This window comes from Poeciliopsis prolifica, unplaced genomic scaffold (assembly GCF_027474105.1).
Source record: "Poeciliopsis prolifica strain line A6 unplaced genomic scaffold, Auburn_PproV2 SCAFFOLD007, whole genome shotgun sequence".
Lineage (NCBI taxonomy): Eukaryota > Metazoa > Chordata > Actinopteri > Cyprinodontiformes > Poeciliidae > Poeciliopsis > Poeciliopsis prolifica.
This window is the reverse complement of record NW_026562382.1, coordinates 16677704-16698131: the sequence shown is the minus strand read 5'-3', so window position 1 is coordinate 16698131 and position 20428 is coordinate 16677704. Positions and strand designations below refer to the sequence as shown.

The window sequence follows — 20428 nt, the reverse complement described above, 5'->3', positions numbered from 1 at the left end:
CTTTCTTTCCTTGAGCAAGTGAAAATTAGTCTGGTTGAATTAGAGTGAGTTTATGGTTAATTTCATTCTTTCACTCGCATGCTTAAACACACACACACACACACACACACACACACCACACACACACACAACACACACACACACACACACACACACACACACACACACACACATGCACATGCCATAGACCGCTACCAATGACCTAAACAGGGAATATGCAATATGGTCACATTGTCAAAATGTTCATCACAAACAGCATAAAAAAGAAAATAGGATTTGGTTACTATTCTAATCAACACACAGTGAAATCAATTTATTGATATGTATTCCAGTTTTTCACCAGTTTTTTTTTTTTTTTTTTTTTTACATGTTCACAAATATGTTAAATATTTTTGAATCTGCATCTTTCACATCCCGCCAGTGCAGTTAAACATTTTCTTTTACAAAAAGCTATGTAGGTTTAAAGTTAATATATATTTGTTGCTTTTGCAATATACAGTTTTTTAAATATATGACTAATCGTTACTCTGTAAACAAAGTTACTCTGCAGTTTCTTCAGCGATACCATAGGCCTCTTGGCTGCTCCTCTGATTACCGCTTTCCTTGCCCACTCTATTAGTCTAAGCCGATGTTTCAGGGCTTCACACAACGACTATATTAATACAGAGATTAAATCATCTACAGCCATACTACATTTACCAAGTGGTTGATGTTAACCTGTGAAAATTTTCTGAACAGGCACATCATACTTTTCTGGTTTTTATTTGCAAAGATTTTAGAAAACCATGAATAATTTTCCTTCCACTTCAGAATAATGCCTCAAAAATACAATGCAGTTCATAGTGAAATGGTAAAAGCATCAGGGGATATAAACACCTTGTTAATGCAAGGTGCACAGGCAAGAGGCCAGTAGCATGTCTTTCTGGAATTTGAGAAGTGAAAAGAGTGGATATCTCACCGTGAGGAAAGGTGAGCTGGAATGGCTTGGTAGTGTTTCTGAGGTTCCATAGCGTCAGGCTGCCATCTGAGTGACTGCACATGAACTGCTTCCCTTCATGATGCCAGCTGACTGAATGGATAGCCTGTACCAATCAAACAGTGCAAAATAACATTTTACTTTCATAAAATAAAGTACTTCTGTTCACACTTTGCTAAAATAGTCTGCTTTATCTATTTATTGTTAAATCACACTTAGAGCCACCATGCTTTATGTAAAAGCCTACAGCGTTCCTGCAATTGCCCTTCTCACAAACTGTTCTGGGTGCAACCAAAGGATAATTCAGTTGTTTGCTCTGGACTTGTCCAATTTTTTAAAATTCATTTTTAACTCAGTAGGTGTGAGACACAACTTTTATGCTACATTGAAGATGAGCCACAGAAAGCTGTTTTAATGAAAGAAGAGATGAGAGTGGAAGGTAAGTGCACAAGGTGACAATACCAAGGGGAAATATGGCTCTAAGGATGCCTTGCTTTAGAATAGAAATAAATATATATATAAAAAAGATTCAAGTAAAATTTTGTAGGAAAATACAAACATACATATTTGTTTGATTCAATAAGACAATTTAAATGCTTAGCTTAAATTGTAAACAAACAAGAACATCCTTCTTCCATTGTGTTAGGAAAGGAATTGTAATACAATCTGAGCTTGCTGAAATGTCTGTTACATACCGTTACATTGTGATGACAGTTCTGTTCCATTTTTACATGAAAGTATTTGCGTTTTACCAGAAAGTCTCTTCTGACTAACATCAAAACGGCAAACAAGTTGAGACAATTATACACTCAGAAAGAAAGCAAATGCTAATATCCTTCACTACTCTCTGGGTCTTCACCTATATAAGCTGAAAGGACCATGTAAGCTTTAAAAGGACAACTTCAATGGCCAGAGCATTTGAGGCTCCAATCCCTCCAATTACAACTCTGAAGAATTCGTAATTGGATGCTGACGGACAAGACAATACCATTTGATGCTGCTCAGACATCTTAATTGTGCTGCACTTTGTTGACTTTAAAAGTGTTGGCAGGCAAAAAGCTTAAGTTGTTTCACTCAATGATAAGAAGGAGACATGATGACTAGAGGCTTTTTTGAATCAATAGTCGCCGTCTTTCTGAGTAAAATGTCAATAAAAGGAAAAGGCACTTTTCTTTTGAAACTACTTTATTTCGACAAATTAAGTAATTAGTACCACTAGTCGTATTGTTAATTTAGGTGGGCATTAGTTATTTTTACTGCTAAAGAAAGCAATACTCACAAAATGCAGCTAATAAATTTTGACATTATTTTCAAAAGTTGTTGGCTTTTTTAAATTATTTCTTCAGAAATAAAATGTCACATAAGTGCAGTTTCTATAAGTGTGCTAAAGAAAGGAATGGAGCGAACCTCATCATAGTAGATTCTGAAGTCAGCCTTCTTGGCCCGGAGATCCCACTGCACAATGGTTCCACCCTCAAATCCTATAAGCAACTGCAGAGAGGAGTGACAAGAAATTAAATACAAAATCATGAAACTTTGAAGGGCATATTTCTTTTTTTTTTTACTTGAAAACTTATAACTCCTGATACTACACACAAAACATCTAAATCAATTTTCAGTTGTTGTTTAAAGCCGATAAGTCATAGAGCTGCTATGATACACAGACTGTGGAGACAAGCCATTATAAAAAATGAATCTCCAACACCACGTATCAAATTTATACATGTTAAACACCATAGTGCCACAAATTATTATTCAAAATGGAAACTGGGTTATTTATAAGAAATAACTTAGTAATAGGAATGTGTCAAATAAACATACAACTGGTAACACAAAACACTAAAGTTTGTTTTATACACTCCTATTATCCAGGAAAAGAAGGCAAGATGTGTAAAAAGGAAGAGGGTGAGCCTTTCCTCACCAGTCATAAACATTGTTTTCACTTCAAAACACTTTGTGCCATAGGATTAAGAAAGAAGGTTATATGGCCGTGTCTAAATCTTTCCTTTTCAACACATGAAGCCAAATGTAGACTACCTTCAGAGTGAGAGCCATGATGCATGATTTACTTAAATTACTTTTTTACAGCTGTATTTTGACATTACTTCATTGCAGTTGAACCAAGAAAACATAGAAAAAAAAAATGCGTATAAAAATTAGACTTTTAGCAGCTTCCATTAATTGTTAGCATGTGTTCAGCAACCACAGAATGGCTCGGTGATGTAAGTATTCTGTTGACACACTTGATCAGAGAAAACGCATCATTAATAGTGCAAATCAGAGACATTTTATTTAGAACCAGAGCAGAATGTTGTCTGAATGCTGAATTAAGCTGTCTTTTGTGGATTCAAATTTATCTCACAATTTAGAAACTAGCAATAGGTAGGCAGAGCTCGCCACAGCATGCTTTTAATTTCCTGGTCAGGCTCCAGGCTACTGTTCTCAGACAGAATTCCTACTGATGTTATTTTCCTGCTCATTGCAGAAATGACCATATACATCTTGGTTTGACGAGCTCACATTTGAGCAAGATACTTCCCTATTTCTTCTTCATTCTTGGGTGACCATTGTGTTATGCACTGATGCCCAAGTTCAATTTTGAACATGCACCCATGGCCATCACTCTTCATAACTTTCACACATATTTTCAGCTGCTTTGTCTTCAGCTTCTTTCTTTTGGCCCTTTATTACATATTAGTCAACTGTGGAGATATAAATGTTTAAAACTTAAAGACGTCTTTACAATCAAAATGACAGGATAATGGAAACATCTTTGTTAGAACTATTTTAGATTATTTATGCATTTTAAAAACGAGTGCAACACTAATTTCAGTTCTGTTCAAAAATTTGACATAAAAGTCCCTTTCACAATGTATTCAGTTTTAGATAAAAAGCAGTCTCCAAGTTTAATGTACTACAAGAAGAAGGAATTACATGAATGTAGTACCAAATCTTTACAAATGCCAGAGTCCAATTATAGAAACTCAACACTGAACAAAAAAAAAGTAAAGGTCAAAATGATTTTGCTCTAATTGCTCAGATGATATCTGCTTTTTTGTTTTATTACTCATGATACAGATCCAGTTATGATGCCATGAAATGGGAAAGTTTAAGCCAGTAGATAGACTCTTATAGCATTAGCTTTCTTATTAAGATTGATACGATTGTGCCTTTCTTTAATAGCATATTCATTTGTCTTTATCCTTTAGAGAAAGGCTGAAAGAACTGGATCTCTGTATCGTGGTATATTCAAACACCATAAAAATGTGAACTTAAAATTAAAAGTTCTTCAAACATGTGAATAACTAAAAGTTAAAAATCATAAAAGAATGAAAATATAACTTATGAGTTAAAGTCCTTTTTATTTAGAGAATTGTTTTAAATGACTGGGTGAGACTGAATAAAACTACTCACATGAAATGTTAGAAAGAAATTCATTCACATAAACCTCAAGAATTTCATAATTGCTTTTATGCAATTGAACAATAAAGTAGTATTACTTTAATTTGATGTTTTATTGATGTAGGTTTCACATTTTCAGATTGATTGTTAGTAAGAAGGATTGAGTTTACATTGTAGTAGCAGATTACTGAAATTCATGCAAAGACTTTTTTGTTCTGTGAAGCATCTTTTAAATATGAGACATTAAATTCATCTGGAGGCTGATTTAACTTTAAGTTCCAAGAACTTTCACATATTATGTGGATAATATGAAATGCTCTTTCATCTTATTCACGAAAGATAAAACAAATCCAGGGGATCACTGGATCTCCTGCTGACCAGTGAAAGTCCAAATGGTGGTGGAAACGCTCCCCTGAATACACCAGACAGTAAAATAATGTACTGATCTGCACTGACCCTAGAAATAAGGCATCACACTGTAAACTCCAAAACATTGTCCTTTTTTTTTTAAATCACAGATATTGTCAAATTTATACTGTGATATATATGACATGTAAAACTACTTCAAAGGTCGGTAGAGGACCTTTTGGACCTGAAACAACACCTAATTCCTTCTCCACGTGTACTGATGAATACAAAATTGTGCATGCTCTATACAAAAGGTAAGAGCAGATTGATGCAGTCTGATCACAGATGACAGGAGAAGGAGATCAGTAGTGCTGGGAGGAGCACAGACAGCGTGCGGAAATGGCTCTCCTGCTGAGCAGAGACACAGTGTGACATCTCAAATATGGAAATGGGCATGTGAAGCTGAGAATAAAAGCTGCCCTTTAGAGACATCCTCATGCAACCTTGAAGTTTTACATTAACATCGAAAAGTAAAGAAGAATGAAGACATAATGTCGATATGCAGATAGAGAATCAATACTGTGCAGTATGTTCTCAAAGGTATGTGATGTTTGACAGCAGACCTAATTTAGCATGATGAATGGCTGTTTACCGTGTTTACATCAGTTTGACTTTGAGATTGGAGGCAAGTTGTTGACGTAATTCAGACTGTCTGAAAATTCAAAGAAATTGTCACAACAAATACAAGGCAGACAGAACTCATAATGTCTGGAAAGTCCATATTTTAGGAAACAGCCAAATAAACTGGGTGCAAATGTCCAAGGGCAAACTGACATATAAAGAAAAATAAAGAAAACAGAACCGGATGACAAGGAAGACAAAGAAAGCACACAATTCTTTCAACTGTTTGCAGATGATTTAGCAAACGTGTCTGATGCAAAGTGAGTCTATATACACAGCAAAGGTAAGGACAAACGGATGACCGCTGAAGGACAATTGACTGACATGGAAAATGTGTTGTTTTAAGCAAACACAGGAAATTACTGCAGCTGAACTACACAGGAAATACCCCACCTACACAGGAGATGTGATGAGAAAAACTTTAAATTTGAAAAGGAAATCAAAAACAGAAAAGAAACTCAAAGCCAGCTGCTGGCATTTTGAAAAGAGGATAACACTACAGCGAGAGGGAAAACTGAACTGACTATGCAGTAATTTTCTTTCTGCTTAAGTGGAGATTTCATCAGCTGAAAACTCATTATAGGAAAAAAGCATTAGAATCAAATCAGTGTGCCAGAAAGAAACTTACTCTCCACAAAGCCATGTATTTTTTTGAGTCAGACTTGTCATTTTCAGACATCTATATTCAAGAATAGACATGGGCTGTTACTGCTATGATAGCACACCAAAGTTTTGAAGTTTGTTTCAAACCCGTTACAATTTCCATCGTACCATGCGTATAATTTAAAGTTCTTTGACTAGATGCCATTCACTTGGTTGAAAGAGGGCTCCTACACCTTTCTCTTGCTTGTAAGAAACATAAATTCACCTGTACAGGCATGCCATTCCATCACTCCCGTAAAGGTAGAGCAGTTCTAAAACCACAGTTTACAAGCCAGAAACAAGCCTGTAAAGCTGCAGACTTCCAGTTGTCTACCTGAGCAGACAAGCCAACTACTCATCAGATAAACCTGACTAATAAATCAGAATGAGCCTGCTACAGCCCAAATGTTTCTATATAAAGAACCCAATGACAGCAGGGTGTGACTGTATCCGAGTGTATTCATGGTGTTTATGATTGTCTCCTTTCTTCTTCAGACTGCCGGTGTTTGCTGTCTGAAATCTGACAGAACATTTCTAAACACAAGGAGACAACTGCAGCCAGGAACAGAAAAGCATTGCTGTGGCTAAAACAAATTGAGGTCTTCATTTTGACAAATATAGCAATGGTGTCTGTGACGTATATTGACAAATGCAAACAGGTAAGTGAATGCAGGTGAATGAGCTGTTTCATGTACTTGAGAAGTGATTCAAATAATACAATTAATTATCTAAGGACATCCAATAGAGGTGAATCTATCTCAATCACTGGAAATTAATTCAATTTAAGGTGACTAATAAAAACAAAAGGTCATTTTAAAAGTTATACTTTTTGTAACAGATGTTCACTGTAAAATCTGAAGAGCTGTTTTAGCATACCAAAAACAAGTGGGCGAATTCTGCTCTGTGCAAACCAAAGAGCAAAGAAACACTGTGAACAATAAAGAGACAGAAATTCTAGTTTTATATGAAATAGAAGAATAGGAATAGTTACTGTCAAATAAATACATGATAGACCAATTCTACTAGAAAGTAAACCATAAATGACTCCCGTTATCTGATCCAACCAAGAAAAATAGAAAGAGTAGGAATAGCAGTTGATTTTCTGTTAAAAGGGTTTAGATCCTGTTACATATTTATGCTTTAAATTATTGAGTAAATACCCTGATACTGCAAAACCTTTCTATTTTAATGCATAATTTATCATTTGGCCATGAATAATTAAGAAGCACCTTTGTGAAATAAAAAAAAAAAAATTCTGATCACAATACTTGACCAAATTAAGAATTCAGAATTTATCTTTAAATACTTGTTTTGATTGTAGGATTTTAATTAAAGATTGCATCTGGGCAAGATTTTAAACGAACACCTGTTGTACAGTTATGGAGTAAATAAGAAGCTCAAACTATCATTCACAATAAAAAAAAAAAAAAAAAAGCACAATAAATAATATGTTTAAATTTTATAGACAACCTAAATTGCATATTTATTATAAGAATCTAATTTCTTAGAGTCCAGCTCAGATGCCTGGCCCCTACAGAGGTGAGTGTCAGATAAATCACAGCTATGCGTCTTGATCGGAGGCAGAAAGAACAGCCAGGCTGATTTTCTTGGTAGAAAACATGATTTGTCTCTAAATCCAATCACCTGCCCAGTGTTTTCTTGGACGTGCCAGCTCTTTTCTAAGCAGTTCACAGCTAAATCTTTCCAGATGGTTCTCAGTGACTAACCATCTGGTGCATCGGGTCAAGCAGCATGACTATATCTATATGTGTGTATATATTTACAGAGAGAGATTTAACTGCAGTGTTATTGTAGTGTGGATACATTTTCTGAGTGCAGAAACATACCTTGTTAAGTCTGCCTGTTATCCAAATTATTCTAAGTTTATTATGGAAATTAATATGCTGAAAACTTTCTGTAAAAACTACTTCGCATGACACTCTGGAGTTGTCCTTAATTAGGGTTGAAATACAAATCTGCTCAATCGGGTAGAGTAACACATTCTTTGCACTTTTGTTCTTCTGTGAGCATAATTTATAAGACTAGAGGAAAAAGAAACTCACCTTGCCTTCGTCCTTTGGGCTGTCACTCAGATGAACTACAGGTCCTGGGTGAGTTTTAGTTGATCTAAGACGAGAAGAAAGATGACGTATGAAACAGACATCTCCTGTAGTGCTGCAAAACAACATTACAAGATTTTTTTACCCACCCAGACTCAAGTAATTATGTTTGAATTTTTCCTTTTACCTATACAAGCCGGAGTACAAGTTGTCGCTAAAAATTAGGTAAAACCATTGCTGCTAAAAGCTGTGACATTTATAGGCATTCTCTGAAAAAAACAATAAACAAAAAGAAAAACAAAATGAGTGATATTTAGAGAGCACTGAGTGAAAATAAAAAGCAGCGAGGGCAGCACATATGCACTTTAAAAGGTGATGTGTTTTAACTTTAATTTTCATGTAATAAAAATCCAGCTGACAGCTGCATTTAGTAAATTACTCTTTTTTGCAATGATACATGTGATGTGCTTTCCGGAGAGCATTTCTTCTTATTACGTGCCAATGAAAGCTGCACAATGACATGTAATCTAAGAACCATTCACACCCATGTTCTGGTTCCCATTAAAATGTCTGAAATACAATACGGATGCACCAAGATTTGATATACATAACCTAATAGTAATTGTAGCATACTATATACCATTATCTAAATTAGGGCACTTTGCATAATTAACTGAACTCGCACTGCCTTGCAAGCATATAATGAGACCTTTAGTTTTTTCTTATAGTGTAACATTACAATCAGATATATTTTATTGGGATTTAATGTGACTGACCAACATTAACAAGCATGTAGTTGTAAAGTGGAAGGAAGATAGTCAATATTTTACAACAAAAAAGCTCAGAGAAAAGAGTTTGGCGTACTAAGCCCTCTTGCGCAGCAAAGAGTTACCCGTATGTATAAAAAGCTAAAGCTAATCTGCAAAGGCCTCAGAAGATTTTCGAGAGCATCCGGAAACAAACAATGTCACGACTTTTGCTGCATGTTTAGTATTACTGTCCGGCTAGTACGTGAACCTCACCCCAGTCAAGTCTCTTTTTTTGCAGCATCTAACAGGTTTTCTCCCAGGATTTATTTATTTTTGTTTAGCTCAGTACAAATCCCCATCTACTCAGAGCAGCTTGTCTGTCCCTGGTAAAAAAAGCAAATCTCTAATACAGCGCTGACATCACCATGTTTCACAGTGCAGATGGTGTGTTCAGGGTAGGCTAAAATGTTGGTTGTCCACCAAACAAAGAGCAGCACATGTTAGATGATGGTCCATTTTAGCCTTTTCTGATCAGAGAACCTTCTTTCACATGTTTTTCACAAGCCCTTGATTGCTTGTGGAAAGCTGCAACTGGGTCTTTTTATAGACTTTTTGCTTATGAATTTTACATAAAGGTGAGATCTTTAAAATGCAAGGCTTGTACTTGGTTTACCTGTCAACAAATCTAGTCAGTCTGTTGAAACAGTTGAGGCTCCTTAAGAGTAACCAGTCATTTGGCTGCTACTTTGATTAATACTCATCAGTGTAGGCGAATGACCATCTCTCACCATAGACCTAGTCAATCTCTCTGATGATAGATAGAACAGTTCTGCTTTCTCCACAACTTGAACTCAGTTCTATCAGTTATTTTGTCTTCATTTTGTTATTCGCCAACAATCTTTGACGAACCTCCAAGGCCTTAAGAGAAAAAATACTGAGCTTACATTAATTAACTATTTGCTAATGATCCCACTATACAGTTGCTGCACAACAAAAACACATAAATTAAAATACTTACTATATATTGATCTACACCTTTTCATAAAGACCAACTAAATTACTTACCCAACTACCTGCTCACAGATAGACATCCATTAGGGTCAACTGATGATAAGAAGTTATCTCAGAGTTTATTTATGAAAAACATTGATGCAGAGGAAAATATTTTCTCTGTACTTATTGAATTTTCCATGGCCATGACTCAGGACTAATACTTGCTTTTGTATACAAAAGACTGTATTCATTGAATGGTGAAAGAGACAGATATGAGAATTTCAGGTGGGTTGCCAAGAAATTAGTGACTTTGTAATGGTGTTTTTTTTCTGACAACTGACAAGGCCAAACTTTGAAATCTGTACAAAGTAAAGCAGGAGATAAAAAGCCAAAAGACAAAAAAAAAAAAAAAAATTACATTTACACAAAAAAAAATGCCAGTAGAATCTAACTGTATGAAGAGACTAAACAGCAGGCTAAAAGTTTCCAAATTTCTTTAAAAACATGTTGATTTGGCTCTAATAGACAAGAGCCTTTAAGCATGTAGGTGTGCGTGTGTGAATCCTGATGTGATCATAGAGTTTTAAATGTAGACATTTAAGGGGAATTTTCTTAATCTGGAGGACCTGAAATAGTCCTCATAGTTTGTGTTTAGTTCCTTTGGTGTTTTAACTTTGTTTCTGGATTTGTTTTTATTGTTCTGCCTGTTTACCCCCACACCTGCTTCCATTTAGCAGGTGTGGGGGTAAACATGCCCTTCTTCATCTCCCTTAGTGCATTCGTACTATCACTTCTGCCTCAGCCATAGTGCAGCTGTAAGTGAGAAAACCAATGGGATTTGCTAATTGTTGTGGTCAGCATTCAAGCTAATTACTGTAAGTGATACAAGCAAATAACTGTCTATGAAAAACACTTTTAAGTCAAAGCATCCTGGCCCACTTCATCTGATAGACAGAGACCGTAGATATGCTTTATGACTTTATGAGATATTTTTGCTAAACTTCAGTTTGCTAACTCAGCAAATGCCTGTCAAACAGGAACGAAACAAACATCTTTGTAAAAGGTAAACTCTCTGCTGTCTTGCAGAGTTTGCTGGCATTGGGACCCTTTGAAGAATAAGTGAACAAGTGTTGTTTTTGTTTGTCTTATACACATAACTTGGGCAGTTCAAGGTCCCCTTACTGTCAGAATTTATGATTTCAGAGTAACAGTAACAAACATTAATTTTGCAGGTTTTTAGTTCATCAAGTCACATCCCTGTGAATGTCTTCCTTTCATTTTATTTGTTCATTTTCACCCTGTTTTTTTTTTAATGTTCCTTTATTATTTCTTCAATTGATATTTTTTTATATGTATAACATAGTTTTGTCACTACTTAACATATATTTGGGCCCTTCAACTAACTATTGCCATTGATTATAGGAATTAGTTCATCTGACGGCACCCTGTGGAGCGCCTTGTTAATGGTAACAGACAAAATGACACAAAATGGTTTTCCATTCCCTTAGTTAGTCTCTCTCTAAGCTACACCCCAAAGAGGGTGTTCCCTAGTGGGTCATCCCTTACCTCTACCTCTCATTTGCATTTCCTAACATGTCATTTCTTTAAGCTTAGCAAGAAGCTAACAGAGATAGAAGGAAAACACAAAATATTTATCCTCAACAGCATACACAGGAGTAATTTTCATCTTTTCCCAGATAAAGTTCATCACATAAATTAATGAAAACAATTAAATGTGACGTAGTGGCTTTGGTTGTCAACACTCATTTAATTTTAGCATGAGACAGTATTGCTAAGCTCCAACATTAATTTGTAATTTTGTTGTTTTGTTTTCAGAAGTAGAGAAAATTTTAAGGTCGCAATATTTCCTCCATGCACCCAATTAAAAATAATCTCCAAAATCCCCAAGTTAATTATAAAAAAAAACTTGAAACAACCAGCTAATGAAGCTACTGTATTATAGATAAACTTCAATATATATTAGTTATGTTTTTAATTAAGTATTCTGTGCAATAATGTATTACTTATCGGTTTTTACTAGTTTTATGTTATAATGTATTTTTTAATTTAATGGTTATTTCACATTTTTTTCTGTATTTTTAATATTTCTGTTTTCACATTTCCATGTTTCATTTTATTGAGTTGTCACAAAGTGATGCGATCATAGAGTTACTTTTATGATTTTTGTCAAATTGGCGGTTCTATTTGTGTGAATTGGATGTCAGTATTTTCATAATACATGCAAAACTCATGTCTTACACTCATTTGAATAAAATGTTCTCCTCAAGCAAATTTAAAATAATTTACTGACTAACTTACCGACTGATTCTAAACCACAGAAATGTCCATGTATACTTTTTGATGCCTTGCTTAACCAACCAGCCTTCTGGACTCATCATACTGCATAGCCAGAAGCCTTAAATAGAATAAATTAACATACAAATTTCAAATTTTGGTTTAATTTCTGGCTATGCAGAAATTAAATCAATACATTTCTTACGCAATGTATTGTGCAAGAACTAAATTTGTCCAGATGGCTTTGTCTAATGAACAGATTACCATATCAGTCCTCCTAAAAGCTTTTAAGAACGCTGCTGGTGTCCCAGTGTCTGTTGAGCAACGGTGTTGCCAAAGAAACCAGCAACTGTTAAACAATGCAGCCTTTTGTGGCCTTGGGAATCAAAAAATGGAAATGAAGCATGCCCCAGCACATGCTGGAAAGTGAGAGGAAAGGACTGAATTTAAATAGATGTTGTAAGTATTCAATTATTTTAAAACAAATGTCATGCAAGGACACGTTTATCTCCACCAGGTCCACTGGAACCATGGCAACCAATCATGGATAAATGAGGGTAAATAATCAAAATGACAGCTGAAAGGGAGCTAGACTGGGAAGGAAATTGTCAGCTGCAAACATGTCAAGAACACAATACATTCACATTACCGCATGTATTTATTTTATATCCCATGTGAGAAGGCTTTGCTTCAGGTAGCCCTAGCATGTGACAAATATCTAAAGCATTTCAATTTGGATGCATGAAATGACTGAAAATATATTTACATCTTTTTTTTCTGTACTAATGTTGTATTTTAACATGGATAAATAAAGAACAAAGCTGCTCTCATTCGTGTATATTTCTGCTAATTATGTCAGAACATGTGTACTTATTCCATTAAGAAATCATGATCACATTATTTTCTTGTTTAAGTTATTTTACACAATATGTCACCTTAAGTCTCCTTGACTAAAAACACATTTAAAAAGTTTGATCTCAGGAAAGTGTAACTATCACACTGCTCAGATATAATCACAATTTTTGTATATTAATTTAAGGCAATGGTTAAAATTGTGATTGATGACCTTTGCAAAGTGCATGATTTGACTCTTTATCTTTAAAAACCCAGTCCAGACAATAACCTTCCTAAGCCTGACATGAGTTCTATTTTATGTGGCATGGCCATTTTCTTTCTGTTTATTACAGCATCACAAAGTTGCTGAAAGCCTATTGTTTGTTTTCACTATCGTTGCAGCACAAAGCTAGACATGCCAGTGTTGATTACACAATGCAAGGCGTAAACACAACTCCACTTATTATTAGGATCTATAACATGTAGCTGAGTGAGCTGCTGTATTCTCCCATTCCTCCTTGCATCTCATTTTTTACATCTCATTTTGGAACAAATTTCCTGGAGATGAAATTGGGCATTAAATATGTTGCAAAGCTATTTGAATTTCAATGAGAGCCAGGTCCTCCCATTTTGGCGCCGCAGTCCCTGTTGAATTGTTGCTATAACAGACTCTTTTCAAGAGTGCACACTTCGGTTTGAATTAAATTAATCCATCTGTGAACGGGTGTTACACAAACAAACACTCAGAGTGCAGAGACACACACAAAAGTGTTAGTAACATGTGCATGTTACTCACACTTATTTGAAAAATCTGAACAATTCTCTCCTGCTCACTAAATTATCCACAGCTGAAAAAACACAAAGCCCTGTCTCATCCTTATTCATGTTCTGTGGAAAGTGTTTCATTACAAACAATGAATTTCCCAAGTCTCTCTGTATACTGATAGGAGAAGAATGATATCTTCTGGTTATACTTTTCATGAACTCTAGCTTAGAAAGGGACAGAATGCTGAGAAAAGTAAAATATAGAATAGATTAGTTTATATTTAATAAAGAGAGAAGGATTTTTCCACTGAGGTGGATGGATGCCCTGCTGCCTCATGAGGATGAATAAACAAACAAACTAGTGACAATATCAAATCTGTCATTCTTTAAAATACCTTTGGACTTTTATTTACCGATAATGTGTCCATAATCTTTAAATATGTTTGCATGAGGTCATGCTGTGGTGATGTAGGGGATAGAGCGACCCATGTTTGGAGGCCTTGAGTCCTTGATGTGGCTGTCGGGGGTTTGATTTCCGGACCCGGTGATATTTGCCCTCTCCTTGCCCCCTTTCTTGCCTGCCTACTGTCATATAAGGGACACTAGAGCCCACAAAAACACCTTGAAGGGGAAAAAAATGTTTGCATGCCCACAGTTGAACCAAACCTGACTGAATATTTCGAAAGCTGGTGGTTTAAAGTTTTTTTTTATTTTTTTTTATTGCAATACAGAGCCTTACAAAATAAGTAATTGCACACCTTGAACTTTTTCACACCTTGTAATATTACAACTATAAATTTAATTTATGTTTTAACTGAATTTATTTAAATAATACAAAGTTGTGCATCATCATAAACCAGAAAGATGATGTTCAAGGTTTTTTCAATACATATGTGTGAATTAAAAGTAAAATGTATTGTGCTATACAAATAAACTTGACTCGGACTTAATTATTGCCAGGGACAGAAAATCCTGATTGGAACATCCAACAACAAACAAGACCTGAACTGTTTGAAAAGAAGTAATTTTTGCTGTGTTTCTTCCAATACAGATCTACAAAAGAACTGATAAACAACACTTGCCGTCTAAACACCCCAGCCCTACACACTGATTGGCAGTCAGGCCTCCCACACAAACACATCAGTGTTAAAACTGCTCACTTTAGTTTGGGCTGACATACAACAAGGTTTGGAAAAAGTCTTCTGACTGACACTGCAGCAGGGTGACTTGTCAGGGTTACACCAGAAGAGTGGCACATAGGTGGGTGAAGCCAAGAAGAAAAATGGGCGTACAATGCAGCTGAGCATCAGCTGTTTTCTTGAGCTTTTACTTGTCAATCTGCAGCTTACTGTATGTAGGCTGCCAGTCTACACAGCCAGCTATACACAAACAAAAGTAAATGTCAGATGAGTAAATCCTTGCATTTTAAGTAACGATGATTCACAAGATTACTAAATATTATTTTAAGAAAAATATACTTAATAATCAGTGCACTTTAGGGTGGTTTGTATATTCATGGTGTACTTATTCTGTGTGAGATATATAAAGTGAAATGAGTTAGAGAAAGAGGCCAATATTATAATTGCTATTTTTAATAATTATTTTCATATTTTCTAACAAAAATACAGAGTGGTCACGTTTCTGCCCAGTATACGGTCACCAGTAGAAGCTCCTAATTTTAAAAAGTAATTTTATGTCACAAGATGCTCAGCAACAAATGAGCTAAATTAAAAGGTCTTGAATGCCAGCTTGTTTTTTTTTTTTTTTTTTTTTTTTTGTAAGCCAAAAGCAAGAATATCGTTATTTACAATCAATATTTAGCAACCAACAAACCACCTTAACAATTATTGTCTGCAGCTCCACGAGTGTCATTATCCTAACAATTAAAAAATCTCTACTGACACCATAATAACAACGATCACTGTAAACTGTGGTGTTTGAAAAGCAAGATACTTACAGTTCTATGGCCTTGTTCCACATGATAACATATCCAGACAAAATAAAAGACTCAATGTTGACGATGTGTGTGTTTCCACGCTCTGTCCCCACGTACAGCCATTTACTCTGAAAGGGCAGGTGGCAAAAGGTGATCCTGGAAAACAAAGGGCGGGAAATTGACCAATTGTCAGGATATAAGACAGAAAGATAATACATGACTTACAGTAGTTTTTACTGGTCCAGTTTTATTGGTCTTTATTGTAATTATTTCTATGAGATCTCAGAACAAAGCTATTTTAGTCCATTTCTTTTCAAATATAGACAGAATGAAACAAATTAGCATTTAAAGGTAAATCATTATCATGTGGTGGGGAATGAAAAACAAACAAAAAATCTTCATTGGCTGAACCATAAATAAATTAAAATCTGAATTTTCATTATTTTAAAAGTAGATGAAACTATTTTTGAAACCGTAAAAAAAAAAAAATCAATCATGCAATTCAAAATCTGTTTAGTTTGTTGTCGGATTAAAAACAAAAGAAGTGATTGAGCACATTTTCTGTTGTTGAATTCTGTGAAAGTACAAATGCAAAAAGAATAGATTGGTCACACATTAAATAATGCTTCTTCTGCAGTAAACACCTGAAACAGCCACAGAACTGGCTATGGGGAGAACAAACCAAAGCTAAGAGACAGTTCCTGTAATTGAAATGAAATAGAAGGTAGCCAGTATGTGGACCATTAACGTAAACAAGGTCTTTCTTGTGATTTTAAAGTGTCTTTTGTCAGTACAACATGTCAGCTGATCTGTACTAAATAAACTCAAACTTGAGCTGAAAACTTCTCAATTCACTACTTGGGCTCTGGTCTATGCTACACTGGTGCCAGAGTTTGGCATTTCCAGCTGAATATCATTAAGTTGTATCTTTCACCTGCCTTTTCAGTGACCTTGTGCTGGCTGTTTTTATCTTCCAGGCTTTTTGCCACTCAAATGTCCTGATTTCAGTCAAGGATGCACAATTCTGGAGCTAAACGCTATAAGCTTGAACAAAGAAAAAAAACTAAAGAAAAAAGTTACAAAATCTTTAGGGCCATCTAATCAAACAAAAAACTATTGAATGAAAAAAAGGCTCAACTTCAGCTTAACTTTAAGTTTATCTACTAGAATCTACATCTGTTTGAATGATGTAGATTCTACATCATTCAAACAGATCTTACTGCGACTCATTTCCACAGGCCAAACCATGAGTCATTCTGTATCAAGGTTTTATTTAGAATACAGGTTTCATTACCAGCCGTTGCTTTTTTCTGCTATATATGTTGTCACTCCTACTGAGCACGTCTTATGGCATAAAAGTAGTACAGTCTTTCAACATTTATATTTTACATGCACATCTCTATACTTATTTGTTGAAATTGTGTTACTCTTCATTTCAGAGACACCGACTGCTCCACAAGTAATTTTCTAAAAGACTTTAGGTTTAGATTTAAAAAGAAATAGACTTTTTACGGCTCCACGGGTGTAGTAACTGTCCTTCTGTAATGAGAACCGTCACCCAGCTTTAAGTATTTCTCAGCCTCCAACAGGTTCTTTCTTTTTTCATCTTCCCTTTGGCTCCCATCAACTTATCTGAAAAGAAGAATCAATATTCCAACAGCATGATGCTGTCAACATGTGTCACCATAAGTTTGGAGTCTGGAAATCTAGGATTTTACAAAGGCCAGAACTTTACTTTGACATTCCAAAGTATTCATCACACCATGGACAAGCAAAAGATTGGCCTTTGTGGTTACAAAATGAAAAACGTTCAAAAATTTCAATACTGTTGCAATGCACGGTCTATTATAGAAAAAGTTCTATGTGTATCTTACAACATAATTGCCCTCAGTCGGTTATAATTGATTCCTGTGCTCCATTATATTTTGGAAACCTACAGTAATGTAGGTTCATGACTTCCATATATATCTTACTGGGATCATAAAAACTCAGACCTTTGTTGCTCGTATTTTTGATTACTATTTTTAGCAGAATATTATTAAATAGAGTTGCCAAAACAGTTATTCTACTAATGAGTATCATCTTTGCCATATAAAAAAGATCAGCAGACCATTCTACATGCTTATGTTGATTACTTTACAGAAGTGTAGGGGGAGAGTGTGTGGGGGTGTGTGTGTGTGTATGTGTGTGTGTGTGGAGGCAGAAAGGGGGGATGCTCATCGGGCTTCAGCCCAACATCCACTCACCCTGTGAGCAGTCGGATTATTTGATAGAAGACAAATGAGATGGCAGACAATTCAATAAGGATTTTAGGAGCTTAAGGCGACGACAATATCAGAACTGCCAGAGGGGAGCAGAATTTTCTTTTACAAAACAGAGGATTATACAATCGTATGCCTTCTAGAAAATACAAATTTCATATTTTCTTTAAACAGATTTTTCATGGTGTTCTTGAATTATTTTGAGTAATCCTGTTACATAAAAACAAGCCAGAGGGAACACTTACAAAAGTATTGAGACTTTTAAACTTTACTGTTTTTAAAGTGACAAATAAACAGGTGTTTACCTTGGAATGGGACAAATATTAATAATATTTCTATGGCTCTCCTCTTGCCTGTGGGTTCAGGTGAGGCCTTGTTGGCTCTGTTCACTACAACCCATAGTTAACCACATAATACATCAACTCTCCTACAATGTTGTCCTCACTTTGTAATACCTCTTAAATGTTTTATTGCACTGGCATTGACATATACACAACATTTCTGAGAAATCAAACCTGAATTTTTAATATATTTAGTTTTACATAATGATCTGTTTTCTAATATGCAGGTATACCAAAAACTAGACTAAAGGCTGAAGATTTAATTAACAAACACTCAAGGAACACGTGAAAAAGTGTCAGTTGTTCATTGTAAAGCGTTGAATAACCTTCAAAATTTTGTTAGAATAGATTTTAAGTAAAAAAAAATAAATAAATGGTGCTTTCTTGAAGGAAACTGAAAATAGGCCATCACTGAATCTTTCAGTAAGATAATAATCCAAAATATCAAGCCACTCACTGTTGCTGGTAAAAGACACAAAGTAGAGGTACAAGGTACCACAATTGGTGTAATAACAACCAAAAAAGACAGGAAAGAGTGTGTTTAGCTGCCTTTTGACTAGGCTCTGTGCGACCAGTTGAGAAGCAAATATCCTTAATGGAGTAAACAGATGTAGAGATTAAGTGGTTTGGCTGCATCACCCAGGGAATTGGCAACCTTGCCATCTGCTCTGCATGACTTGTGACAACTGCTAAAGGAATCCCACAAAGACTTACTGTATCATTAACCAACAGACATGTGCCATGATGATGACTACATTAGCTAAAACAGCTCATTTTTGCTGAGAGGAACACAATAGAAACTGTCTGGTGTGTCATGTATTGCAAAAATCAATTTTGTTTGGATTGTGCTCAGTTGCGTTTTTTTTTTTTTTTTTTTTTTGACAGCAGCATGCCAGTCACAGGAGATTGCCAGGCACAAGCTGCTGGCTGACAGTTGTCACAAAACAATTCTTCAGACACTATTGTTTTGGGCCCCAGTAGGGTGTTAGGGTGCTAATTGTCAGAGGTTCAGCCCAGAGACACAGAACTAACTGGAAAGGTGCTGCTCTGCCTCTGACTCATGATGCCTTTTCCCTTCTTTTGTCTGAGATAGTGATTCAGTGCACCTCCGCTGTGAGCAAGTGGCTGTGCCTCCTACCATTTTGCACCAGAGCCAGGTCAAACACACCTGACTTTATGGAAATCACTTCAGAAAATATTTACCACTGTATTAGAGAAGGTAGCTTGTATATATTGCATACCTGTAGAGACGATCCCTAAAATTTTTCACAAATTAAAGCAGATCCTTACCATTCATCTTTGCAAAATAGATAAAGTTAATGGATGGAGAATGTATATGGACAGTAATTTTCAAATGTCCCCACAGATCCTCAATTGGCTTTTAATCTGGACTTACCATTATATTCATGGAAGGTTATTCTCTGACCAAGTTTCAAATTTTTGCAGCCAATAACATGTTTTCCTTAAGGACTGCTGATTATTTGGCTCAAGTCACCTCCACATGAACTCTGACCTGCTTCCTTTTATGTCCTAAAAAGCCATGCCCTGGTTACCTTTCAAGTAGAGGTGTCAGTGCACACAAATATTCATTACCTCAATTTTAATATGTTTTTTATAGAACAGGGAAAAAAAGCAAAGACCAAATTATAGGTTTTGCCTTATGGCCTAATAACAGAGATATGCCACCTATTTAGCAATGGAATTTGAAAAAATATATGATGCAACGGCTTGCCATACTTCCACGTATTATGTTGTAGCACCAGAAAAGTTCATGGACTGCTCATCAAAAACAAGCAGTTGATACTCACTCTTCTGCATGGCATCATTATCGATCATTTTTACAGTGCTGTTATTGTTGAGAACTTTAGAAATGTTAGTTCTCTACCTGGATAATAAGGATGATGCCTTTAATAGATTGTCTAAATTTAGACAATGGGTAATTTATGTACCATGACGGTTAGGTATGAAAACATGTACCATTGCACCCCTATATTTAATCACTGGTGGCAGAGTCAGTAGTGACTTTGACTTTCAACACAGTCACAGTCTTCAAAAGCATAATGAAAGTGGCATCATGAACTAAAAATGGATGTGTCTCTCCATGAGATAACTACTCAGTGAGAAAGTTGGTTGACTTACCGAATT

The 20428-nt window shown here is 35.5% G+C and overlaps 1 protein-coding gene across 14 annotated transcripts in view; it reads right to left on the bottom strand.

Annotated features, from left to right (window-relative positions):
* Window positions 1-20428, bottom strand: part of stxbp5l (syntaxin binding protein 5L) — a 132136-nt gene that overhangs the window by 47783 nt on the left and 63925 nt on the right. For 13 of the 14 annotated variants that reach the window (XM_055031926.1, XM_055031930.1, XM_055031928.1 and 10 more), the window contains 4 exons: window positions 15703-15837; window positions 8113-8176; window positions 2384-2467; window positions 959-1082 (listed from right to left, as the gene is read on the bottom strand). In XM_055031926.1, the coding sequence (XP_054887901.1) occupies window positions 959-1082; window positions 2384-2467; window positions 8113-8176; window positions 15703-15837 (407 nt within the window). Of the gene's footprint in view, window positions 1-958; window positions 1083-2383; window positions 2468-8112; window positions 8177-12170; window positions 12268-12410; window positions 12541-15702; window positions 15838-20428 lie in introns of those variants that run through there. The other variant, XM_055031939.1, reaches the window with a different exon arrangement.